We start from the raw sequence: 27,465 nt of genomic DNA, 5'->3' as shown, positions 1-27,465 counted from the left end.
ACATATTCTGCAGAGAAAGTCATAAAAGGTTTTATGATTTTGAAAGTTCAGTAATAGTGTACAGTTCAGAGGTACAATATAAGGCAGGGGGCGCTAAATCTTCATCTTCAAAAAAATAATACAATATAAGGCAGGGGGCGCTAAATCTTCATTAAAAATAATACTATTATTATATTTGTAAACTATGAATTATTACAGGTAAAAGATTGGCCTACACTATGACTCTGATGTAGGTTTTGACTTTAACATATTTGTAAACTATGAATTATTACAGGTGAAAGATTGGCCTACACTATGACTTTAACTTTCTTCTGATGAAGTCATTGTCATGGTGTGGATCAGTGTCATCCTCCAGTATGATCATCATTGTCATGTTCAACGAGAAAAACAAACGAGAAAACAATGTCCCATAAAACGTACTCTCTAATCAGTGTTGTAGAAAGATTTTATTTTTATCTGGAACTTTTGTAAATTGTAATTCATCCATTCTTTATTTTCTTTATGATAATTGTTCTGCGTTGCTTTACCGAAGTTGATCCGTCTAAAATCCCAGAGGAATTATCCCGTGATCCGTTTCATGCCACCATATAATCAACACTCAAAGATGATGATGATGATGATGATCCACGCTGAGCACCGTCAGGACCAGTCACTAGGTGTTTACACTTGCCTCGATGTGAACTAATGTAACTTTCCCACCATAAGTCGCACTTTCTCTCTGAAGCAAACCCATAACAAATGGACAGACAGTTGTGTCTCCACAAGTTTTCCCAGCGGTATTTCCACTTCATGTGGTGTGGGCTACATCATGTGAGGCCTCCCTCCCCTAAAATTGCTGCTATGATTTTATTGCAGTCTTGATTAGGCACATGTGACTAACTGTTGGCTATGGATGGATGAGTGGTTGGTGAAAAAGGAAAGGTCTTCCAGAGACCCCGCTGGTAATGAGATTCAGTTTGTTGTTAAAACGTTAAACTAAGATTAGGATAAAAGCGAGCGCAGGTACAGTTGGTTTCAATAGAGTTGTTATGGAAATTCTGTGAATGAGGGGGAGTGGGACTTAGTCTTCAAGAGGGGGCGCTGTAGAAAAGCCAGACTTTCAGTTTACTGTACCTGTTAAGTGACTATATCTGCAGAGAAAAGAAAACTTTTTTATATGATGCTGCTTTTCACAAACGTAAATTCTCAAAGTCTCCTTAAGGCTCCAGTGGTAATGAGATTCATCCCCCAAAGTTCACAAAGCGGAAACTGTTCTCCGGGAATTTTATTCTTCCTGTCGTTCGGAGCACTGTTGGCTCAACTCGCCGTATTTCACACATTAACTGTTGTGTTCGCGGAGAGACGTTTTTATTCTGCAGGCTGTCTCCACTACCTCACAGTAGAAAAATGCCATCCCTGCTTCACATGCCACAGAAAAACAGCCAAGTTCAATTGGTAGGAAAAGAAAAAAAATATTTAGGTCTTTAAATGCAAAAAGGAATTTGATGGGGGCGCAAGGCAGGGGTGGAAATGTGACCATTTTCCTGCCATGAAAAGCAAAATTTTCACGAATGAATTTGCGCCTGGTTCACTTTCTTCCCGTGGATTGTTTTTCCAGCGATTAGAGGAAGAAATGGAAAGAGTCAGGGTTATGATGTGTGTGTGTCGTGGATGCCAACGTAAATTGAACAGCCATTTTTCCTGTAGAATGGGCTCCTGTGTTAAAAGGCCCATTATTCACTGACCACATCAAAGGAACGTTACATTTCAATCTTGCTCACTTCAGGGAAAAGCAGCAGAGTCATAAATCTACAGCAACAAATGGCGGTGGGCTCGCATGTGTTCAGGATCTAAAATGGGTAGAGGGGCTGTGATGCTACAGAGCTCTTGTGTGGTCTTTCCCTGTGTGTTTCTCCCCCAGCGGCTTCTTCCTCCTCTTACATTCTCTCTTCCCTCTTTTGTGGCTCTGAGCCTATGAGCTGTCGTGGGCCCTTCCTCACTACACACCCAGCAGGGCTTTAAAAAGGAAGGTCTTAGCAGACACACAGACTCTCCGCCTGTGCCTTTGCCTGTTGGTCTCGGTGTGCAGCTACGACAAAGTTGCTTGGATTAGCGATGCAGACGCCACCGCGCTGGGCCCCCAACCTCCTGCTCATCCTCCTGAGCCCTGTCCTGCTTGCTGTTGGAGGGGCCGCGGTGGAGAGCCAAGGTGAGGAGATGACACATTATTGCTGCCTGTGGCTGGGATATTAGTAGCACTTTGTGGGCAGACAAACGGACGCGCAGTGGGTGTTTAAGCAGGTAACCTCAGCCTGCATGGAAAAGTGTGAGTGTGTGCGCAGACAGTGTTTAGGGATGTCTGCTGCGGTGCTCCATCAGCGCCAGCTCAGGTGTGTAGTTGTGATGGAGAAACAGCCAGTGGTGATGCACAAAAGCTGGGGTGGATTATATTTTTGCCCGTGTCAGCTTGTTTATGCAAAATGTGGGAATGACTGTTTGTATTTCCATTGGCTGGAGGACCGGCGCTCTTTGACTTCCTACACTGTGAGCCTCAGTGGAATATGAAAACTTATTTTGTTACTTTTTGACACTTTTGCAGAAGGTGTTTCCTTCCCACCTAGAGCCAAAGTGTCAGAGGAAGTCAGAGATGCCTGATCTCGCAGACGCCCACTGACCTCATGAATTCACTCAAACACACTCAGCTGCACGGCAGCTTAAGAGTTCAACATGCTACATGCATTTCTGCTGTGTCTTATCAACCCTGATCCACACCTTCTCCTCATGTCCACTTCCATTTAATTTATTCCCTGACTTTCTTTTATTCAGCAGCGCTGCGTGAACTGGAAAAGGATCCATCTTTTTGGGATGCTCAGGCGAGAGCTACACTGGATGCTGCGCTCAAACTCCACCCTCGGAACCACCAAGCCAAGAACATCATCCTGTTCCTCGGAGATGGTAAGTCAAATATAGCAGAGAACACAGTTGGACCTCAGATAGATTCATTTATTTAAAAAAACAAACAAACAAACAAAACAAAACTCTTTGTTAATGTATTTTTTAGGGTATTTTTCATAGTATTATTCTAAAATATGCAGTTCTCCAAAGTCTAGAAGCCATGGGTGAGCACATATCTTAAATTTAATGAAGATTAAATTTACAGTAGATTTCTCTGCATATATACAGACAACATGTGGCTTTCCTTTTTACCCTGCAGGGGGTGCTGTAAAAGCAGTTAAAATAAATTCAGTGTGCTTACACAAGTAAATGCAGTGTGCTTACACAAGATAGTGTATGATTTTCTTTATATGATTCAGCAAAGCAAAAATAAGAACAAACACAACTGTCTGCCTGCGTATTAAACATTTATATTTGACTGACCAGTGGGTTTACAGAAGACCCCTGACCCCTGTATTGATTTCTAGGGCCTATAAAATAATTAATGTATTTAAAATATGAACCAAACTGTTCTCTCAGCTGAGATTTTCCCACTCTTTGAAACTCACTGGAGACATCTGGTTTGGATCCGTAAATATTCCAAACTCAACACAGACAAACAGAGAAAATCCAAGCAGAGGGCAGAGTTGATGCGGATTATTTTGTATCATTCTACTAATCATGTGCATCTTTATGCTTTTACAAAAAGGCATTTGGTTCATTATTAATGTTGTAAAAACATTTATATCCAGATATGTCTGTAAATACTAGCAAATGAAACCTGTGTAAAGCTGATTTAGCAGAACTATAAAGTGTGCTATGGTTGTGCAAATATATATTAATATTAATTCAATTTCATATCTACTTTTTCTGGGTCATCTGCTGAAAATGTCACACTACTTAAGCCATTTTTATACTGCTGCCTTAAAGTGCCCTGCGCTCAGACTTCACTTTCCATTGTATTTCATAGTATGATTATTGGAAGGTCTGATTTACATGTTACAATGAAAACCGACCACTGGTATTCATCAGGTGAACCACTAGAGCGGTCTGGCTTCATTCACTTTAAAAGAACTTGAACGCATCGGGGTGAACTTTTCCATTTGGCTTAGATTTGGAAAATATTTTACACTGACTGTAACTGGTGTATTTATAGCGTGTGTGGCATGCAACTAATTTTTGTAAGTGGAACAGTGAACAGGCATACATCTCCCTCTCTGTTTCTCTCAGTTATCTGCTTTAAATCAATAGATTTTTGCATCCTTTGTGCATCTCTTCTGTCGTGACACGGAGTCTGTTAAAGTTTATGGGGACTTTAATGTTTTTAAAAAAAGTCTTGAATACACTGCGGTGTCCCAGAGTTCTTTAAAGACTTCTAATAACGAGTGGAATGCGTTAGTTATTTGGTGCATGTTTTTCATGCTCTGAAATGCACGTTCAGTGCTTTTGTGGAGTAAAATCTTCTCGCAGCCAAAGCAGTGTCTGTGTTATAATGGTATAAAAGTATAGATGTATAATGTTCTGATTATAATACAGAGTCCTTCACATAGTTGAGCTGCCTGCTGGCCCAGAACAGTCATTGTTTATCTGTGTCTTAAAGTGTGGGTTCACAGAAAACCACCCTCTCTCTAACCTGTCATTTTCAGGATTACTGATGTCCTGGTCATGTGACTGCTCTGTTTACCTGGAAAGTAACTAATCCGACCTCAGTACGCCAGTCAGAATCTGCACTTCGGAAAATACGTTTTCTGGCATAAATCATAATTAATTTGACGACATCATGACATGTGTTTAGATGCCTACTGCGTAGTCGCGTAATTCTTAAAACAGTCTCAAAACACGTGAACATATCACAGACCTTCACCTGTAAATCATTGTCTCCCAGGGATGGGTGTGTCCACTGTGTCAGCAGCTCGAATCCTGCGGGGTCAGATGGAGGGTGGATCAGGGGAGGAGACGGTTCTGGCCATGGACGCCTTCCCTTATGTGGCTCTGTCTAAGGTGAGGACACAACACTGACCTCATTGAAGACTCTATCATATAAAAGTCAGTTTCATCGATTCAATTATTGATTATTGATTTATAAAAAAAATCACTGTTCTTATTATAACAGTTATTTTCCAACAGAGGAAACGGGTCCATGTTTTCTGGTAGTTCTCCCATTGACAAAAACCTGAAGAGAAAAGCTTAGCTCTCTGAATGGGTTCTCCGTCACACATGAAAACATAAAATGTATACACTCTGTGGTCGTTTGGTAAATCACTGTGATGTAACTAATGGAGACAGAGGGAGAAAATAGAGCGTGAAGAAAAGAAAAAAAAATGAAGAGCTGGAGAGAATAAAAAAGAAAGAAAGAAAGGGTTTCATTTCACATTAATCCTCTGGAATAAAGACGAGAGGGTCAGCGCTTCAGCGTGTGTCCAACATTCCAGTATTGTCCCTGTCTCACGTGTACAAACTTGTCTCATACCATCCCTGTCTTTATCTCTGAAAGGAGCCTCGGGGGATTTAGCTAAATAAACACTTTTATGAAAGCGCTGGTAGTTAAAACAGACTCAATAGTCGTACAAACGTTTTATTTCATGACCAGAGACAATTCAGTGTCTCTGGTGTCTCCCTGTTTAAACCTGTAATTAAACTGGATTTTCATTTATCTACTAAAAAATATTATTGGACAGAAATCAATCAAAATCAATGTACAACAACATCATTGCACAGAGTTCAAAATGTTAGGTCTAATTAATGCCTTATCTATGTGAATTAATGTGTGAAATTATTAAATCTATCAAATTTTTTTTAAAGTATGTATTTGATCCCATATGTTGCATGAGGCACAGTGCACATCCCATAATTACACTGTGTTTGATTCATCGTTTTACCTCAAGCTTAAAATACTTTCTCCAGACCCAACAAGAATTTCTAGAGAGCTTCAAAGTAATGTAAGACTGCAGGTAGGTCAGTAGGTCAGTCTACGTCTGACCGACTGATTGACAGCTGTCAAATGGACTGTGAGTGATTGTAGACTGATTACTAAAATTTGAGATGACGGCTTCGCTGAAGATTTGAAAACAACTCTCCACCTGTTGTACAGTCAAGATGCACATGAATGCTATGTTCAGAATGCAGTATTACCTTTGCATAATTTTCTTGCAATTTCCCGTATGATAATTCCATCATTTTGATTAGTCAGAAATAAAAACAGGCGGGATACCCATACATCTACCTGCTTTTATTCTTTAATTTCATATTTTAATCATTTTCCAATATATGAATCTTCACTCTGATATTTTACTACGTGATGTAGTATGATTGTCGTCTCTAACTGTGTCCGTGTGTTTACACCTCACAGACCTACAGCGTGGACAGGCAGGTGGCAGACAGCGCTAGCACAGCTACAGCTTATCACTGCGGGGTCAAGGCCAACGCTAAGACGCTCGGAGTCAGCGCTAAGGCGGTGGCCTACGAGTGTAACACCACCTTTGGTAACGAGGTCTACTCGGTGTTACGACGTGCCAAGGCACAAGGTGAGGACGGTAAAGGTCTTGGTGGAATGATGGTTGTGATGAGCAATGGAAACATGAGCTACATCTCTTATCTAAACAAACGCAAAAGCTGCATCTAAGACGAGATAAATGATGAAATAAAACGATCCACTGATAGAAACGTTTTCTGCTACCTGATTGTTAAAGTGTTGTTAGGATTTTGTTTGCAGAATTGTCCTCATAAAATAATTATGTCTTCTTCACCAGACACTGCAGCAGTCATTTCACGAGGAATGTGTGTGTGTGTGTCGTAATGTTTATCTGTGGATCAAGGCGTGTCTATGACGCCGATAAAAAGGCACGTTTATGTTGATATTACCTGTAATTCCTGTTGTAGACATCAGGGACAGGCGTTAGATTAACTAAGTTTCTATAAACCTTGTTTCACTTCTTCACACCCAACTGCATGAGAGAAGTATCTCAGTTTCCACGTTTATGTTGATATTACCTGTAATTCACCCAACTATATGAGAGAAGTATCTCAGTTTCTCAGTGCATGAAAGCATAACATTTCAGCCTGCCATTATCACTGCAGTATTTGGATAACTGGAGTTCAAGTCGGTAGTTATAGTAATAGACCAGGACACAGTGATGGACTTTAGAAGGCCATTAATAGACCAGGACACAGTGATGGACTTTGGAAGGCCATCGTCGGCTGCAACAGAAATGTGATTTGCAACTGCATGATGCAGAGAGAACCTGCAAATCAAGAGTACCTCAGGTATGAAATTGATCGGATGAAACATTTAAGCTTATTTTGTGGAAAAAATCTAAACCAGATTCTACATTATAAAAGATGACAGTCCAGACTGTTATCAACAAAGTGTGCAAAAGTTCGCACCTGTGTTCATATCAACACATTAGAGAGGCTAACTTTACCTCAAAGCCGTGACTTATTCCAGTAAAGCATGGTGTCTTTCAAACTGAGGCTCGTGGGATCGGTTCTAGACCTGGTATTTCACATGTTGCCATCCCTGGCAGCGTGCTGTTTAATGTGCTTTAAGGAGGTCATTAAGGTCGTTAGCCCGTGCAGAGCTATATGACATCGATCACTACAGTCCTGCAGATTGACTGCAATAAACGACACACAACAACGCGGTGTTTGTCTCTGCTCCAGGTAAATCCGTTGGTATAGTGACAACCACTCGGGTCCAGCACGCCTCCCCGGCTGCTGCCTACGCTCACTCCGTCAGCCGCAGCTGGTACAGTGACACGCACCTCCCCCACAGCGCCCGTGAGCAGGGCTGTGTCGACATCGCCACCCAGTTGGTCACCAACGTTGACATTGATGTATGTAATCCACAATGATTAATGAACTCACCTGGTTCTCACCTGGTGTCACCTACAGATCTGTGTTTTATCATTAGTTTGTTTGTTTACAAGTAGATACGAATAAGTGTTAAAGCATATTGTTATCTAACTTTATAGTGCTTGAAGTAATACTCTGGACTTTATTGATATATGAGTTTAAATAAAAGTGCAACGAGTCCATGTGGACTTTAATCTGGGGGAATCTGGGTTAGACATTACACAGTAGGTCTTGACCGATGGACAAGGACAAGTTAGAAGTGATTTGTGCTTGCATAAGCATCTAATGCTAACAGAGAAATTCTAGCTCATCTACATTAGGTAATATCTTTCCTTTTGAGTCAGGATGAAAATAACATCTTATTATTAGTAGAAAATCTTCCTGTTCTATCAGTATGTCCTCACTGGTCAGTGAGACCTTTTGCATGACACGTGTCTCAATCATGTCTGATCATTTTTTTAAGGTGATCCTCGGGGGAGGAAGGATGTACATGACACCAAAAGGAACTCCAGATCCAGAATATCCTACCTCCAAGTCGTGCAAGGGCGATCGTAGAGACGAGAGGAACCTGATTGACGTGTGGCTGAAGGCTCAACCGGTGAGACACAAAGACCGGACGGTTCTGTCCGTACGTACGGCACTTTATATGAAACATCCCTCGGATTTATGTCAACTTTCCTTTTTTTAAAGGCTAAAAAGTCACAGTACGTCTGGCACAGGAAGGAGTTTGACGAGATCGATGTCGAAACTACTGATCGACTCATGGGTGAGCACTTAATGGACCGGAAACCAGTGGTCTACAAGTGTGTGTGTGTGTGTGTGTGGTGTACACGCTCACTCACACACTCTTATCAAAGTTATGAAACCTTTTGAAGGCTGTGTCACACACTCTTATCAAAGTTATGAAACTTTTTGAAGGCTGTGTATCATCATGGTTTCTGTCGAACTCTTTCATCTTTACGAGCATGAAGAGTCTTCATGATACCGTACAGGTAATCTTTTGATAACCTGTACTGCCCCCATCGTGTGAGACTCATAATAGCAGGGCGGCACCACTGCAGTGGGCACGGTATTCTGCAGCTATATTAATTTAAGCACAATGATGTACTTTTTGCATACATTCCTGCCATATTATTATTTATTTTTATGACATCTGATTGGCTCTTTGTTTTGCACTTGACAGATCCAAACTTTTTTTTATTTTCTTTTTTGTGCTTTTTTCATCAGGTCTGTTTGAGCCAAAAGACATGAAATTTGAGGTTTTCCGGAACAGCACACGAGACCCCTCGATTGTGGAGATGACGGAAAAAGCCATACAAATCCTCAGCAAGAACCCCAAAGGATACTTCTTGTTTGTAGAAGATGAGTATTACTGAGTATCATTTACATGAAGTCTGATTATGTTTGTGACTCTCAGCGTATGGACTGACCTGTGGACCCATTAGATGTGTTTTTATCAGGTCAGTGTAAAAAACACAGGGCAGTCCACTACTGAAATTATTTAATAATCTTTTTTTTATCTTAACGCAGTCTGAGCCCATTTGAGGCCAGGTCTAATTTATGATCCTGCTTCGCTGCAGTACGTGGGAGAATCGATCACGGTCATCACGACGGCATCGCCAAACTGGCTCTGTCTGAAGCGGTGATGTTCGACCAGGCCATTCAGCGAGCAGCACGGATTACCAAGGAATCAGAAACACTGACGGTGGTCACTGCAGATCATTCTCACGTGTTTACCTTTGGAGGAAACACACCACGAGGGAATCCAATTTTTGGTAAGATTTTAATAATAAAAGTTGTCTGAAAAACAGAGCAGTTTTTTTCCCAACTGCCTTGATTTCTTGTTTTAAAACCAGTCCTTTTTATTTTGTTTGGGTTGGAGGTGGGGGTCCCATCACTGACATATCATTAGAGCTTTAGGATTTAAAAATTAGATTTGAGACCAAATGTCCAAATTAAAAAAATAGATATTGGATTCAACAAGCAGCATTATTAGGGATGCACTGATACAGATACCGGTATCAGTATTGGGCCGATACCTTATCACTTCATCACATCGGTTGAAATGGTGATACTCAGCTTAAGACACGTTTTTTTACTGGACAGCAGGAGGTGGTGTTTTCAGGTGTTTTTCAGGTTCTAAAAATTCCTGAAATTAAAATATTTGTCATTCTCCACCGTGACTTTCACTACCATCCAGGTTTGGCACCAAAGAAAGCTGACGACAGAATGCCCTTCACCAGCATCCTCTACGCCAATGGCCCCGGCTACGTCCATGTAAATGGAACCAGAGAAAACATCACGATGGTGGATTACTGTGAGTAAAAGTTAATGCGTTTCAGATGCTGCTCCAGTCTACAGCCGATGTGTATGCAGACAGCATGAACTGATGCGGTTAAGGCTGACTCATGTCTGTGTGTTTTTTTTTCTTGAGAGCAAAGATGAAATATGATGGTCAGGGCACCGTGCTGTCTTCTCCTCCGTCACAGGCCTCACTGTGTACATGGAAATGTAACTTTAGAGCTTATTTGTCTTTCTTTGCTAAACACTGGAAATCAGTAACATGACCAGTTACTAAATAAATACCTCTCAGTTAGGACTGACTGCATTGGTTTCTCCTTGACTTACGGGGAAACAGTAGTGCTTTTTGTTTTTGCTGTTTGTTCATGGATTTCCTTGCTGATTCCACAATAGAGCAAAACTATTTCTTTTTGTTTATTGCAAGAAAATCACAATTTGTTTAACATCTCTGACTTAAGGACATTGTGTTCTCATTTAAACTGTGGGTGTTTGTTCTTTTTTTTTTTTTTGGTATTTTTGTATACAGAGGAAATAAATTAGCAGGCCTGCCACTTTGGTCAGATTTCATGAAATGAAAATGAGACGGCAAATGCTGTAATTTTATCAAATGAACCTAAATTACCTTGAAGGTTTCAACATTTGGTAATTAAGTCAAATTACATGAATTACAGAGAGTTTGCAAAACAGGATTTGATTCGCAAAACAGCCACATAAACGTCCACGCGGAGAATGTACCTTTGAAGCTGATGTGTGGAGCGGAGTAAGTGGCAGAAGTGACAAACAAGGGGGGCTGCACTGCAGTAATGGTTTGTTTGCATGTAATGTCTGCTTTTCAGTTGACGAGGAGTACATGCAGCAGGCGGCCGTCCCGTTGGACACGGAGACTCATGGCGGAGAAGACGTTGCCATCTATGCCAAAGGCCCCATGTCTTACCTGTTCCATGGGGTAAAAGAGCAAAACTATGTGGCTCATGTCATGGCCTACGCTGCCTGTCTGAAGCCTTACACAAACTGTCCCCCGCATCCACACCACAACCACCATCGACGAAATTCAGCTGACGCTGTCAACACTCACCCCTGCTTCCTGTTTGTCACACTCAGCCTCCTCTGGCTGTTGAAATGACCCCAAAACACACAGATATGTCAAAAGTCACAATCCTACAAACGCAGTATATCCATGCGGTAATACAGGGACTTCATGCACTTCCATGTCAAGGCAGCTTGCGAGGATAATATTGCATCCATATACATGGAGTACTATTTACCAGGTGCTTACTGACAAACATATATTGTATGGTGGAAACGAGATATTAATGAAGGCAAACATGAATTCATCGTCATGTTTCTCAAAAAAAACAAAACTAAAAAAACAAAAATATGTCTGATTTACAAAGCTGCCGGCACTTTACTGAGACTTTTCCATCATGACTACTAACATTAACTCATGTTTGAGAAGCATTTGTTTGTTCTAGGTTTGAAACCAGGCTTTTCCTGATATCATCTTCGTCAACTGAAAGGATTGCTAATGTTTTATTTGTGTTCTTGCTGATGTCATCTGCTGCCACTGATACCATTTGACGTTGGGTCTCAATGAAAAGGCAATGGGCTGGAAAGCAGTGTTTTATAGATGGCGCAGCACTTTGGAAAATTGTGTGAGTGAACTCCGACCACAGTCAGGACAGTAAACAGGAAAATTTCTGTCCTTTTATTTTTTCTTTATTTACAGAAGGCTGTTAAAGCCAAAAGGAAACAAATATAAACAAATTTAGTGCACAGTAAACCCAGGCACTGGCACAGAAAGTGAGCAGAGCTTTAACACCAACACCCTGTTTCTCAGCTCAGAGGGTGTAATTTCAACTGTCAGTCTGAACTGAGAAATGGGCCTCAGTTAGGTGTAAAAGCCGCACCCGTCGTCTGCGGCGTTCAACTGAAAGTAGAGGCGAGTCTTCAGGTGTATTATTAAATTGCTTGTGTCGTAACAAAACAAATTTTACAGTAAGTCTCCTGTCTTAGTTCATCTGCGGTGTTAAAACTGCTGAGAATGTTGAGACTTACATAAACTACCCATGAGGGCAAAAAAAAAAAAAAAACTGGGGAAGGAAAACACTTGCTGAATGGAATGAGTATTTCAATATATCAGGTCAGACTCTGATTCTGGTATTAGCATCAACACCTCCTACCTATTCTAAATATCCCTGTGAGTACCATGATCGCTGCAGTATCTGTAACTCACTATTTACAAAATAAACTGAGACTTCCATCAGAATAGTTTTCAACAAACTCGGTGCTCGGTGTCCGTCAGTGGACCATGAATTATGAGCCATCACTCCAACAGATCTTTTAACATACTTTCTTGTTGTGCGATGTGAGTTAAAAAATCTAAAGTACTGTATCTCTGTCAGGGGTAATGACGCTTTTGAACATTTGTCTTTTGGCCTGTTTGAGGTTAAAGCAGTAAAAACTTCTCCAGCTAGGTTGTCGCTTGTCGTCAAGCACGTATATTGAATTATGTTGACTTTGTATATGGATATATTTTGTAAACAAATGGTGTCAATGTATTTTTATACTGTTTTTTATGATGCATATCAATCCAAATTAAAAGAAGACATTTGGTAAGTTTATTGCTTGCTTTTTATTCCTCTAGCAATTGTTACTTACCACCAACAATGGCACAGGGGGAGATTATCTCGCAAATTGCGACTAACCGTTCAAAGGTCAGGACAACCAGTAAAATGTTTAATATACAACCCACACTGTACTCCACACGTGTCAAACTCTGGCCTGCAGTGTAATTATATTTGGCCCGTGAGATCATATTAACTGGTATATAGTCCTGATATACTGGCAGGATTTGTAGTACTATCAGTCTGATATACTGGCAGGATTTGTAGTACTGGTGGTGTATGTGCTATGTCAGGGGTTCTTAAACTGACATAGCACACAATCACGATTGTCGTCAATTTTGGCCCACTGTGAATCTGACTTTGTCACCCCTGCTGAAATACTGAAACAGATGAAAAATAACATTTGGACCTCGGTCTGTCTGAACCACAAGACCAGGCAGCAGAGCCCAGCTGTGGGATTTCTTTTATCCACAGAACCTCACACAAATACGCGGTCACAATCACTTTCTAGTAAAAGTAAAGTAATTGATTTCGGGCGTGGCTGATAAAAGTACTTTGGTTAGAGTACCGCGGGTGAAGAAACAAGGTTTGAGTAACTTCCAAGGTCCACAAAGGAAACAATGGTGGTGAAATAGTAGCTTTTACAGCCGTTTCTTTAAAATGTTTCCTTATTTCAACCTACCTGGAATTACTGGATGATAAAAACAGACCATATATTAATTAGCTCTAGTAAGGATGAATAATTAATAGGTCTTGTGCGCGTCAACACAGCCATCCAACTGTAATGCAGTAACAACAATGCTCAGCTGTTGACACCTGTAAAGTGCTACATAAAGGACATTCAACCTAAACGGGGGTGAAGTCATGTGTGGCAGGTCATTGTGTTAAAAAAACATCAGCTGTGATGGAAGAAAACCGATTCAATTTGTCATTCGATGAGAAATAAAGTCCAACAACAACAAGTTATACTTTAGACGCCTGTGTTTGTGACCGGGAGGACAGACTGGCACGTGTGTGGGTGTGTGTGTGTTCGTGCATGTACGTGCGCGCTCCGTATTCTTATTGCTCTCTCTCATGTGCCCTTTGCACCTTGAATGCAGCTTTTAAAGGACAAATGCCTCTTTTCCCAGCGTTCTCTTTTCAAATCAGCATGGCTCGGCGTCAAAGGCTCCTCGTTATTGGATTATTGATTTTTATTTCAGTGCAATGGACATTGTGTGTTTCAGGTAAGGATTTGTATTTCTGCTCTACTGAGTCGACACTGGAATTTAGTATTAAATCTTTAAAGGTGTATTTTGTCAGGAAGAAAACTGCATACTTTTTTGTTTTAATAATTTTTTTGATCAAACAAGTTGATAATTTTGTTCCTTCTGATAATGTTTTATTAGCCTTACAAGGTCTGTTACTCACTTTACTGTCTGCCTTACAAACCTGAACCAATGAGATATTTGAATATTTGTTGTATACTGAGTCATCTGAGTATCTCTGGGTGGATTTCACCGTTACATGATGTCTATTTTCCTGCTAACAGAAGATGAGCTCCATGCTGATTACTGGAACAACAAAGGGAAGCAGGCTCTTCACTCTGCCCTAAATATTCAACCTAATATCCGCCAGGCCAAGAACCTTATCCTCTTCCTCGGGGATGGTGAGTCTGTGAAAATGAGCCTTACCATCATCCACGGTGTTTCTTTGAATCATGGGTAATTTCCTGATTTTATTCCAGTCCATTTATTCAGGTGAGAGGAAGCCAGTGATGTTTGAAGTGTGGGTGCTGTCACCATGTCGGTTTGGAAACCAAATGCACTGTTGTGGCTTTTAAAGCAATAAATCCTGCCACATATAACACAATGAGCTGAGGTTGAACCGCGGTCTGCATGTTTGCCTCGTTTGTCTCTAACCCAAATGGACCACATAAATTTTTTTTTAAAAAACTCACAAAGCAACGTAATGTTCTGGAAGGTTGATCCAGAATAAGAGGAGCCCTTAAAATGAGCCTGTAAATGTAAAACACAATTTTCTCCTTTCTGAACATATTGACAGTTTCTTGAAGAACACGTTGAGAGTCTCTTTCGAAACTTTGATGAAGACTAACATTATGGTAGTGTACATCAAATTTAACAGCCCTCATAAAGATCTTGTCAGTGTTTCTGGACTGATACGTTAGAGCTAGAATTATGCATTTACTCAGGTGTCAGGACAAACAAATACAATCGTTTAATTATCTATTTTTACCCACACATCTTGGCAGACACACAGTGGCAGAGTGGTAAGTGGTCTTACTTCACAACAAGAAGGGCAGGGGTTTGATCCCTGTAGGTGACTCCTTCTGTACAGCGTTTGCAGATTCTTTTTGCCACAGTCCAGAAACATATTTGATTAGGTTAGACGTTTACCAACTCTACTGTAGGTACATGTATAGGTTTAAATAGAGTGTCCCGGCCCTCACCTTCAAACACTAACATCAGTGGAGCCTACTGAGGTTTCCTCTGAGCAGTGACTCCTCTTGTGTCTTCCTGGCTGACAGTTTCTAACACTCCGATGACTCTTCCACCTGCTTCCAGGTATGGGAGTAACAACAGTGACTGCTGCCCGGATCCTCAAGGGCCAGATGGCTGGACACTCTGGGGAGGAGACCAGTCTGGTCATGGACACCTTTCCTTACCTGGCACTGTCAAAGGTCAGACAACTCATTATCTTTTTTAGTGCAAGCATATCAAAAAGACGTTTAAGTAAATAAAGTCATATATATACATTGTGTTTTTGTGTGTTTGTTCCCTCTAGACTTATAATGTTGACCAGCAGATGCCAGACAGTGCAGGCACAGCCACAGCGTACTTATGTGGCGTCAAGGCTAACTATGGCACCCTGGGTGTCACTGCTGCCACTCCAAGAGAAAACTGCAGCGCCAGCTATGGGAATGAAGTGAAATCTATCCTGTACCGTGCCAAGAAAGCAGGTATTGTTACGTTAGAGAGACTATAGAGAATCTACAGACTTGTTTCAGTTCTGCTTTGTAAGGCAGGACGGCCCTGTGGTTAAACCTGGAGTACATGTTGAACCCTGCAGTAAGAAACACGGAGAATGTGAACATGTAACCTTATCTGTAACAACTTTTTTGGTGATTAGGTCATTTGTCAACCTGAAAGTGTAATAAAAATGGCACTATTAATTATAAATGTTGACAATGTTCTGTTTAAACAGAGTAGATTTGATTTGTTTTGTACTTTTTTCAGGAAAATCTGTAGGAATTGTCACAACAACCCGTGTGCAGCACGCCTCTCCTGCAGCAAGCTACGCCCACTCTGCCGATCGAGATTGGTACTCTGACTCGGACCTCACCCCTGAGGCTGTTGCGAACGGATGCCGGGACATAGCACATCAGCTGATCACCAACGTAGAGATAAATGTAAGAGCATGAAGTCTCCTTACCTGAAAAAGTCCAGACTGAGAATATGACTTCTCAAATATTTTAATAATAATAAAAATACATTTTATTTCATAGACGAAGCTCACATAAACTAAATATCAATCAAAATCAATTCACATACATTTTTTTAATCCAGGTCATTCTAGGAGGAGGGCGTCAATATATGTATGGTAGAGAAACTAAGGATCCAGAGTACCCAGATGAAAGAGGAGACAGAGTAGATGGACGAAATTTGATTGCAGAGTGGATTAAAAATAAAACGGTAAAAATAAATGGTTTTTTAAGTTGTTTTTTAATTCAAAAATTGATAAAGATAAATATTTATTCAATTTCATAAACTATTCGTTTCTTCCAGAGGGTTAAATATGTGTGGAACAAAGCTCAACTTGATGCTGTCAATCCATTGAACACTGACTTCCTGATGGGTAAGGAAAACTGTTTACTTATTAACAGTATTTACAAGAACACTTGCAGTTGATCTCTGTGAAGATATTATCTGGAGAGGTTATTAGGATTTTATGTGTAGCCACAACAAGTTTTATCTTTTACAGATTTAAGGGAACAACTTAGAGTGTATATGACGACTGTGGATTAGGGATTACAGACCTCTAAGATCTGTCAAACAGACTAAAGAAAATTGAACGCATCATATTTGGCACAAACTCTCATGAAGATGACAGTTCAAAGGGTGAATGACCAGCACTCTATGTCATCTGGATTCAAACACTGACACATTTACAGGTTCCCGTCTCACCCTCTAACAAATGTTTGTGGCAATAAGTTATACAAAACAAAATGATTGCCATTTTATTAAAAAGAGAAGAGTATGAATTAATTCATTAAAACAAAGGAATACAAAACTCAGGGACATTTAGCCAATCCTAAGGCAGCCCTAAACCAATCCAAGATTCAATTGCCTCTACCATGTCAAGACATTCACTTCACAGCCTGTGGTTGACCACAGCAGGACAGGTTGTGGTAAGACTGCCCTCTGCTGAGTGCTAGGGTGAACCTCTGTGATCTGATAGGGTTGTACACCTCTGAGGGATTTATAACAGCTTCTGTAGAGGAGGAGAAGAAGAAGAGAACTGTTATTCCCAGTAATTCCCTCATGTTTCTCTTCAAGGTTACTTTTTTTTTTTAAATCTTGTACATGATTGGGAGAATGAATCCATACAAAACAGCAACAACAAAAAATGTTTTTAAGGAATTCCTCCATGCTCTGTGTAAAACTTGTTTCCATTTATACATAAATCTACAAATGAAAAACTCCTGACAGTTTTGGTGTTTCAGTTTATTGTTTAACTATATAATCATTTTGCCTACAGGTCTGTTTGAGCCCAAAGACTGCCGGTACGAGATAGATCGTGATCGTACCACAGACCCGTCTCTCACTGAGATGGTGGAGAAAGCTGTTAAAATTCTTCAAAAAAACCCTAAAGGATTTTTCCTCTTCGTGGAAGATGAGTGTATTTTTTTTTAAACATCACTGAAAATCATAATTAGTTAGAAAGGGTTTTCTAACAGTGGAATTCTAACTTTAACTGATTTATTGAGGCTGCTTTTTGTGATGATTAGAATTTTTAAAAGTGGTTTTTAATATGTCAATGACTGTCTTTTGGACTATAAGTGGAAGAATCGACCATGGGCACCATGCAGGGAGAGCCAAAAGAGCTCTTACCGAAACTGTTGAGTTTGACCGTGCAATTGGACGAGCAGCCGAAATGACCAGTGAGCTGGACACAATGACTGTGGTCACCGCTGACCACTCTCATGTCTTTGCCTTTGGAGGACATTCTTATAGAGGAAACCCAGTCATGGGTAAAACACACTTTTAAACCGCAGTAAATGTGGTAAAACAGTAAATATTGTTTCACTGACCAAGTTCAAACATTTTCTGTGATATACAGGCATATCCCGCTCAATAGCTAAAGACAAGAAGCGCTTCACTACAGCAGTGTATGGAAATGGACCAGGATACCAGATATCAGAAAATGGAAGCCGCCCAGATGTGAATGGTACTATTTCATGTAAGCCCACACTTTTTTATTTATTTTTTTTTTTTTACTAAAACATCACAAATGTAAAAGTCAAACAATGCCTTTGGGTTTGAGGTTGTCTTCTTCTTCATTTTAGTTGATAAACCCAAAAGTAAAAAAAAAAAAAGTTAACACTTTTTTTTCTTCTTTTTTTTCTTTTGCATGACCAATTTCCACACAAAGCACATAATGATTACCGTCAGCAAGCTACTGTGCCTCTCAGTTCTGAAACCCATGGTATAGAGGATGTAGCCATCTTTGCCAAAGGTCCGATGTCACACCTCTTCCATGGGGTCCAGGAGCAGAGCTACATTCCCCATGCCATGGCTTTTGCTGCATGTCTAGAGCCTTATGAAAACTGCGAACTGCCTGACAACGCAAGAGCCATCTGTCCAAGTCTGTTGCTCCTCATGATGGGCCTCCTTTTTCTCTTTCTGTCATAAGTCAGTTTGAGAGTCTGAGATTGTACCCTGTGGATCAACTGCCTTTGAAATGAATTTAAATTTCATGGTTGCATAATTGAACGGCCCGTATAAATAGATTCAGTTTCTTGAAAATTATTTTTGTAAAAAAAAAAACAGTATTTATAAATGTATATTTGAAGCCATCACACACTCCATTAAATGTATTTATATGAACATTTGAATATTTTTTATTAGAACTGATCCCTAATTATTTTTGAAAGTCATATTGTATTCTGGTGATTAAAAAAAGGATGGTAATGTACACAGGAAGTTTCTCTTTCTTTAAGTATTAAAAAGTGTTCTAAGGCGAGCTTTATTTCTGGTAGCTATTTCCGCCTGAATGTGTATACATGACAAAAATGCACAGTGTACAAAATAACCTTTAAATACACATCTACTATAAACCAATGTTTAAGTAGCCAGAACATTTAAATTAATCCATTGTTTACACACACTCATGCAAAAAATAAAAATAATTCTCCCTGACAAAATATTACACACACTCATGCAAAAAATAAAAAGAATTCTCCCTGACAAAATAGCCTTGAAAACAAGAGTCTAAGAAAGGCAGAAATAATAAAATAGAGAACCTGATGGACGGAAACAGCTTTGTATAAAGTCCAAATGTAATTGCATGACTTGCCAACCTGATTCGTTAGTGGCAAAAACGACTGTCCAATAAAAGTCGACAGAAGGCGGAACTTCCGGTAAAAGGGGGCGTTATCTTATTTGGAGGGAAGTTTAACAAAGCAGTCATACAGCGATGGCAGTATATGTCAACAAATACATAGAAGATATAACAGATGTAACAAAACGCACGGAACATGTAAAACTTCTAGGGTTGTTGTTTTGTGTTTGTGTAAAGATGCAACGTTATCGTGATAATTATTTAAGACGCGTGTGAATTCTTATCGCTTTTGTTTTGGTAGCGTGTTAGCCTCCAGCTAGCTGGGTGAATGTTTTCTGCGGACAAAACACATATGGCGATCCATACACATTTATAGATATTTTTACTCTACAATTATTATTAATTATGGATCAAAGGACGAGAAGACTTGGAAGTCAACTATGTAAAGCTGTGAACGACGGAGACCCCAGGTGATGCTCTACCCTCATTGTTTTTCTACTGATGTGTTGGAAAAATCAGACAACCGGGTGGAAAATACTCTCATAATTAAGCAGATTAACGATGACAGCGATATGATAAAATTATTCTAAATATGTGCTTTATATTTTACTGAGTGGTTTATATTTTCGTTTTATGGTTCTGTTTCAAAGTGTATCGTAGTATTTTTTTACACTAAGTATTTTAGCAGCATCTAGTGGAGACGTGTTGTGTTGGTTTCCTCAGCTCAGCGTTCATGTCCAGACATGTACTGCATCGTTAAGACTGTACTAATAGGCGAAGACTGTGATTTATTTACCAAGGGTCTAAAAGTTCACATCAATTAAACATGGCTGTTTAATAAAAAATATATACAAAATATTTTTTTTAATTTTTGTTATGAAAATAAAAAAGTATGCTTTCAAGTGAGTCCACAACTAAATTTCATGCTAGAGTAATGAAGGTTGTATTGCAGTGAAATTTACCTCTAAAGTTTTGTAATGTATGACAGATTGGTGCAGCTGCTTCTGGCACAAGGGGCATGTCCGGACCTAGTGGGCAGGAAAGGGGCGGCTGCCATACACTTAGCTGTTGGCAAGGAGACTGAGAAGAACACACGATGCTTGAAAATATTACTGCAGTTTGGAGCCAACCCCAATATCAGGTATGGCTTTTAACACATTTCCTAAAGTTCTATTCACACACATAGCAGTTGTACTAGGAGGACATTGGTGTCATGGATATTTTAGATTGTTGGAAGGTTTTAGTACAAGTGATGTTGACTAACCTCTTGTTTTTCTCACAGGTCATCAGAGGGTCTGACTCCTGTTCACGTTGCTGCACTGTGGGGATGCTTTCAAAATCTGAAGATGCTTTTGATGAATGGAGGTGATCCAAATGTGAAAGATAATGTAAGAATTCATTCAGTTCAGTCAACGTTGACTTGTCAATATTTTTAATCAATTTCGTTAAAATTACAAACAACTTAAATTTTATGCAGGAAGGGAACCTACCGAGGCAGCTCGCAGAGCAACAAGAGAATCGGAAGTGTGCACTGCTCCTTCAGGAGTATGAAGCCAGCTCAGCAGACGCAGAGCAGGATGGGTTTCCTCAGTTCCAATATTGTAAGATTGCCTCTTTCAAAAGCTTTATCTATACATCAGTATTGAATACTAATTGGTGGAACTGATTTTTGCTTTTCACCACAGCGGTGTATTCAGGCCAAAGCGACACGTCCGATTATCCAGCTTCAGACTACAGCTTCAGTTCTCGCTCATCTATCATAAGTGACTTTGGCGACGCCGTGTTGAGCAGCACAAGACGCTCATCATCGCTTTTTAACCTTTCTCACCTTAACGATGGCCTGCACTCCAGAGGAGTTCCATCTAGTAGATTTTCTAATGTGCACACTACAAAGGAGGCCTGGAACAATTCCTATGCGCACTGGGCGGCAGAGGCGCCGTCCTTATTATCAAGTACACGAGTTTCATCTTTTGAACATGCAGCCCCAATGCCAGTTCTTAAGGAGGATGATTTATTTACCCACGAAGATGTTTCCACTATAAAAAATAATGAGCAGGCCTCTCCATCCAGGCGAGAAACGCTCCCTGCTCTTTCCCCCAGACGTGTCAGCCGCAAGAGTGTGAGCTTCAGGGATGTAGATGAATTTTTCCCAGTTTTTAGTCCTCAATCGCCCCAAAAGCCCAGCATTAATAGCAGCCAGTGCAACAGCAACCTATCCTTTGACCTTACCGAGTATTCTGATTTTCTGGATTCAGAACGTATGGTGACAGTTTTAAACAAGCAGGGTCTGGACGTGACCTCCCCGGATCATGTGTATGTCTTCTGCAGAGATAGCAGCACGAGCACCGACGAGGACATGGATAAAACTGTAATTAGTCACGTTGCTACAGAAGAAAGTGATAATGAACAGCTGGGAGAAATAGTTAAAGACACTCGGGTGAATGTACCTGAACAGCCAGTGCGTTTGTGTAAAGGCAGCAGTAGCAGCGGGACCTCTGGTAGTTACAGCAGCTGTGACAGCGACCATTACACCAGTGCTCTTGATGTTTCAACTCACCCTAGGTGTGAACCACTCTCTGAGGAAAAGGTGACTTTTGTTGACACTCAAACGTGTACATTTAAACCCACAAGTTCCACAACTATGTGCCACGATGGGAATCTCCCCCAGGATCAAACCCAGATTGACTCTGGAGCTGAAACACTAAAGCAGGTATTTGATCGATTCAAGTTAGAGGAGACAAAACACACAGAGACTGAAGCACCAGCTGATCATTCTGTTATTCACAGTACAGATAGTGCTGACAATGTATCAACCAGTTTAACTGCACACAAATCGGATGCAGTTGCAGTCAAAGTATCAGATGAAATATCCGACCTTCCATTCACACCAAGTCCTTTTGTGACTGGCAGGACTCGTTCACGTTTGAGTCGCTGTTCACTGAGAACAAGCCAAACACCCGAGAGCCTCTTCACATCCTCTCTGTTCGAGGAGAGCATACCTTCACCTGTTCGATCACGCCGGGGGACGCCAAGGTCTCAAAGCAGTAAAGAGTATTACCGGTCACCGCATGTACCGTATGAGGTTTCAACCCATTCAGCGGACGACACTGCATCACAGTCCTTGGCTGGGGATTGCCAGGACACACTGTCCAGCACCACTAGACCTGGTTCATTTGATAGCAGCAGCCAGGCAGATACCCTCATCCTACCGAAGAGCCAGCCTGATCCAGCCGCTGAATCACAGACTTTATCAGATACATTAATATTGGAGAAAAAACAGGTCTCTATGACGGATGCGTATGAAAGAATCATTGCAGAAATTGCTCTAGAAATGCAAGAGAATCCTTCAGAAGGCGAGTTCTTGACAGACGATCTGACGAGCACAGACGAGGCAGCAACAAAAGTAGATTTAAATACCAACCCTGTACTGGATGAAGTGGACGAAGATGCCTGCATCACAGAGGACAGGGGCTCTCAGACAGCCTCTGTGTCATCTTCGTCCAGCTCTAGCTATTTTTCCCCAAGGAGGTCCAGGGAAGACTCTGACCCTGTGTCCACACCTGGTACTGGATGCACCCCCAGATACAGCATGAGCAGATTGCCTGGTTGGCGCAGGTCAAACCCGCTGTCAAACCTGTCTTTCACACCAGGAGGGCGTCCACTTGTACAGGACCTGGACGAGCCGGTGGAGTACTTGTACACCGACACAGAACGGGGCCACAAGCTGATCGAAACCCACGTCCCTCCGACAACGAACACCTCCCTAAGTTCCAGCATGAACAGCACCAGCAGTGAGGAGACGCTCCTTTATGACTGGAGGTCCATGCAGGCTGACCCGCCGAACAACAAAGGAAAAGAAAACCAGGAGCCGCGACAGGCGACGCAGGATAAAGGACACAGCGGTGAGTGCGAGGACAGTCTGTTGCAAAAGACTAAAGGAATGACGGACAGAGAGCTGAGACTGAGGCTGGTGGAGTTTGGCGAGAGTCCAGGACCAATCAGCAGACACACCAGACCCACATACATGAAGAGACTGTGTCGCCTGCTGCAGGAGTCCAGCTGTCCATCACTGAATGACCAGAAGCAGAGAGACCAACCACAAGTACAGACAGGTGAATATTCTCTAATATTTTGATATTATAAAGTTCAACCTGTAGCATATATTGGGTTAAATCCGCCTTTTTCTAAACAGAAAAAAAAAATCAGATTTCTTCTCCATTTATATGGTCAGCTATTTCATCTGAGGTTTACATTATTGAACTTCAAATAAATCAAAACAGATTCATAAAAGTGATGCTAGCCCCCTGAATAGCAAGGCTACCCCTCGTGGTTCGCTGTCCTAACTGCTGATGTATTTTAATCCAGTTGATTTAGGTTATAGTCCAGAACTGAGTCGGGTCCTTCAGACCTTCCAGCTTCCCAACAGCCAGGCAGACGAGCAGGAGCTGTGTCTGCAGTTTGATCAACCAGACCAGAACAGGAAGTGGAGGGAGGGTGTCATCAAGTCCAGCTTTAACTATCTGCTGCTAGATCCAAGGTCAGTGATCTTTTTCCAAGGTCTTTTTTTATCTTCTATCCTCCTGTCTGTCTTCGTTTATTTTTAAATTAAATATGAGGAATATCATCAACACCAACAGGCTCTATAGCACTTATTTTGCTCGATTTTCAATTTAACTTTTTAATTTATGTTACTAAGGATGAAATGTTGTTGCTGTCTGTTCAAATTCAATATTTCTGTTTAATACTTTATCAGCACTGTTTGAATAAATATTAAGTGGTATTTTTACGTAGTTTTTAAACACGTACAGTAACACAGTGTTGTTGTTGTTCTACTCTGACAGGGTGACGAAAAACCTCCCCTTCCGCAGTCACACCATGACTCCTCAGGAGTGTTTCCAGACATTTGTCAATGCTATTTTTTACATTGGCAAAGGGAAACGCTCTCGTCCCTACAGCCACTTATATGAGGCTTTGGAATACTACAGAGAGGAGAAGACCGCCAAGGTAGGACACCACTCAGTGTACTACGACACAAATGATTGGTGAATGACGACGATGAAGATGATGACGAATGATAAAAACTGTAACCTTTTCTCTTTAACAGAAACTCTGTCCTAAAGTGCAGCACATCCTTCAGGTGTGGACGGCTGGGCAGGGTGTCATCTCCTTGCATTGTTTCCAGAATGTTATTCCAGTGGAGGCGTATACAAGAGAGGCCTGTATGGTGGAAGCCATTGGTGAGTACAAAGAAATGCTAATCATTAATTGCTAACTAGTTTTATAAGTTTTTTTTTTTAATCCTAAAGTCATCGAAATATCTTGTTGTGCTCTTCATCAACAAGCCTTCATTCATCGTTAATTTTTTTGTTTTTTTGCCTTCACTGTCCCAGGTTTGAAGATGCTGACCAATCAGAAAAAAGGTGACTTTTATGGGGTGGTGTCCAATTGGCAGTCGAAGCGAAAACGGGAGCTCGGCGTCCACCTGCTCTACCGAGCCATGCAGATCTTCCTGGCTGAGGGTGAGAGGCAGCTCCGACCAGCAGACATTAGACAGTAGTGACCTCTACTGGTGAAGGTAATGCACAGCAGCATAGGACGAGACACAAGGCGGAAAAGTCACAGAGCCCACAGACAATATTTTCAGTTTTTTTTTTTAATTGAACACATCTACTGATTGATCTGAGCCTAATTATTGATCACTTTATCTAGTTATTTATTTTTCTTATCCAGGTGACACTACACATACCAAAGCAATTTTTTTTCTTTTTTTTATCATCTTCTATAATGGTATCCATCATTTTATACATCAGTTAATGGAATAAAAAATAATCATTGTCAACAAGAGAAATATTAACAGATGAATCTTTGCAATTAACCATGTTAGTTTTCTACTGTTCAAAACCGTGTAATTTCTCAGGAACCAGAAAATGATAAAAACAGGAACAATTAGTTCAAACAACTGTGATGATAACGTCCCCTTGATTTACCTTAAAAAAACTGCTTTTAATAATTCATGTTCATTGACTTCCTCATTGACGCAGCGATTAGAAGACATGGGTGTGACTATAATGGCCTTGTAGATTTAGTGTTTTTATATGTCTAATAAAAGGTCAATCTGGTACGATCTAAAATAGTAATGAGCGAGTAGATGACAGTAAGTCGCAGGAATATAATATATGTGTATTTTTAACTGGCTTTGTTGGCTTTGTTCGTGTGTTGGTTTACATTTCTCTAGACATGTGATGATGTTGAAGCCTCTGGAAAAATTTTTGTGTTTCTTGTTTTTATATCCTTAAAACATGACTAGACCAGTGCAGAAAGATGCTGCTAGTGCATGAGACCTGCAGATGTTGTGCTTAGCTGAAGTTGTTTGTTTTTGTTGTGTTTGGGGGAGGGGGGATCCTCTGCAACAGTTGTTTGTTTTTGTTGTGTTTGGGGGGGATCCTCTGCAATGCATAAATGAAGATAAACTGATTTATCAGGGTTATTACTCTCACCGTCTAGTCATCAGAAATTATGGGCTTAAAAAAGATTTATATAATTCTGTATTTTATGAAAAAAAAAACCATTACATCTGCAGTGCCCTGCTGGTCATGGGAAGAAAAACAACTGCCCTGGTTCAAGACATTCCAGCATTATTGATTTAGTTTGCACATGGTGTCAAATCGTTGGCATCGCTGAACGTGTGATTAGTGTTTGATTTCATATGTTGATTCATTTGTTTGTATTTTGATAAAAGATTACTTTCTACACACACTTCATTTGCTTGTATGCATATAAAAAATATCCAAGATAAACATGGAAAAATACTGGAAACTGGAGTATGGTTCTTCTGGTCACTTGTGAGGTCTCGGTCGTCTGTGGCCCTCTAGTGGACACAGTGCGGAACATGTCAGTATGTACAGTATGCCTCGGAAGTAATTTCATCAGCGCATAATTACGGTAAACACCATAAATGTATAATATATATTTCATAATATAATGGATACATTTCATGTCATTATATATTTAAACTCTAAAAACAAAAAAAATGCTAATTGAAAAATGACACTTCACATTTATGTAATGTAAAAATATCAACTAATCATTTTAGAAGTGGAACAAAATAATGATCTAAACAATTTCTGTGTAAATTCGGGGTCAAACCGAGAGAAGAGACGACCGTTAGGGGTGTTGACGTGTGTGTGTTGACTCATCAGGCTGTTTGTTGGAACTGTGTGTGTGTGTGTGTTTTTTCCTGTCACATCTGTGCAGTCACTCGTGTTTTTTTTAAACACCACATCTATAATGATGTGCTAAAACCATATAGTTTTATGATATATTACAATAATAAACATAATTTTGGGATATTAATACGTCTGCATTTATACCTAACTTGTGCTAAAACAAAAAAATTAAATTATTTATGTATTATTTATTATTCTTAGAATTATTAAACAATAATTCTTCATATGATCTTGGTAAGAATTTCACCAGAAGAGTTTTGATCACAAAAAACAAACACAAAACAGAAATATGCTGAATATCTCTTTATTTGCTCAGACAAAAACATGGGTTTATACAAAACATGTTATAAAAATTATGTTTCATAATAATGTTAAAAGTGAATGAATTAAAACAGACCTTACTGATGTATGGTGTTGTTTCAACTTGGATGAAAATGACTCCATTCAACTCATTCTCCTATTTCATTCTATAAACAGCATAGTTTTTTTTAGTACTTTCATCTCTCTCTACATTCTCGCTGCTCGTGTGTGTGTGTTTGTCTGGGTTTGAAGGGAAGCCGCAGGGTTGACAGGCGGAGAGTTAAATAACGCCGTCATCAGCTTATCGTGATGTTATTCCTTCCGACGGTCGGACGAAATCTGGGACACAGTTGCATTCATCGTTCAGTGAGCTCTACTACACAGTTAAACCCACCGACAGCAATGAATGTTGATTGTGACCTTTGCTGTGGTTTGGACGCTGGAAGTGGTGTATATAAATATTTTCAGTGGTTGTTTGTAGGGAAGAGGAGACAGCTTGTTCTTTGTGTCGTCCTTCAAAGAGCCCGTGTGCAGGTTTCGCATGTGTTGGACTCCTTTTTTTTTTTTGTAAAGACACTGAGTGACAGAGCCCGGCCACAGGGTACAGTCAACGGTCGATGGTTTTTTCAATTTAGCTGAAACTCACCGACAGCGTTGAATGTTCACTGGAGCGAGCGTGGACGCGAGAG

General features: G+C 40.4%; 3 protein-coding genes across 4 annotated transcripts; all 3 read left to right on the top strand.

Annotated features, from left to right (window-relative positions):
• The first annotated feature begins 909 nt into the window (after nucleotides 1–909).
• On the top strand, nucleotides 910–12,777 carry alpi.1 (alkaline phosphatase, intestinal, tandem duplicate 1). The gene is made up of 11 exons (XM_025054253.1): nucleotides 910–2,188; nucleotides 2,809–2,934; nucleotides 4,799–4,914; nucleotides 6,263–6,437; nucleotides 7,573–7,745; nucleotides 8,228–8,362; nucleotides 8,455–8,530; nucleotides 8,992–9,126; nucleotides 9,348–9,539; nucleotides 9,965–10,081; nucleotides 10,902–12,777. The coding sequence occupies exons 1-11, from the start codon at nucleotides 2,095–2,097 to the stop codon at nucleotides 11,186–11,188; spliced, it is 1,626 nt and encodes a 541-aa protein (XP_024910021.1). The 5' UTR covers nucleotides 910–2,094; the 3' UTR covers nucleotides 11,189–12,777.
• Nucleotides 12,778–13,268: 491 nt separating this feature from the next.
• On the top strand, nucleotides 13,269–19,089 carry alpi.2 (alkaline phosphatase, intestinal, tandem duplicate 2). Of its 2 annotated transcripts, XM_008331156.2 has the most exons (11): nucleotides 13,269–13,915; nucleotides 14,221–14,337; nucleotides 15,254–15,369; nucleotides 15,474–15,648; nucleotides 15,926–16,098; nucleotides 16,256–16,381; nucleotides 16,475–16,544; nucleotides 17,448–17,582; nucleotides 17,749–17,940; nucleotides 18,030–18,149; nucleotides 18,342–19,089. In XM_008331156.2, exons 1-11 carry the CDS (start codon nucleotides 13,726–13,728, stop codon nucleotides 18,599–18,601), a joined length of 1,674 nt encoding a protein of 557 aa, XP_008329378.2. In that variant the 5' UTR covers nucleotides 13,269–13,725; the 3' UTR covers nucleotides 18,602–19,089. The 2 variants fall into 2 exon arrangements, with proteins under 2 accessions (XP_008329378.2, XP_008329387.1); XM_008331165.2 differs by lacking the exon at nucleotides 13,269–13,915 and having other exon boundaries at nucleotides 14,199–14,337.
• Nucleotides 19,090–19,226: 137 nt separating this feature from the next.
• LOC103394013 (serine-rich adhesin for platelets) lies at nucleotides 19,227–25,655 on the top strand. Its single transcript, XM_008331144.3, has 9 exons — nucleotides 19,227–19,720; nucleotides 20,239–20,391; nucleotides 20,533–20,638; nucleotides 20,728–20,851; nucleotides 20,936–23,362; nucleotides 23,616–23,787; nucleotides 24,092–24,254; nucleotides 24,355–24,487; nucleotides 24,641–25,655. The coding sequence occupies exons 1-9, from the start codon at nucleotides 19,656–19,658 to the stop codon at nucleotides 24,805–24,807; spliced, it is 3,510 nt and encodes a 1,169-aa protein (XP_008329366.1). The 5' UTR covers nucleotides 19,227–19,655; the 3' UTR covers nucleotides 24,808–25,655.
• The last annotated feature ends 1,810 nt before the right edge of the window (nucleotides 25,656–27,465 follow it).

The sequence above is a fragment of the Cynoglossus semilaevis genome, chromosome 2, assembly GCF_000523025.1.
Source record: "Cynoglossus semilaevis isolate Cse_v1.0 chromosome 2, Cse_v1.0, whole genome shotgun sequence".
Lineage (NCBI taxonomy): Eukaryota > Metazoa > Chordata > Actinopteri > Pleuronectiformes > Cynoglossidae > Cynoglossus > Cynoglossus semilaevis.
The sequence above is the reverse complement of the archived record's forward strand: the minus strand, read 5'-3'. Positions and strand labels throughout refer to the sequence as shown.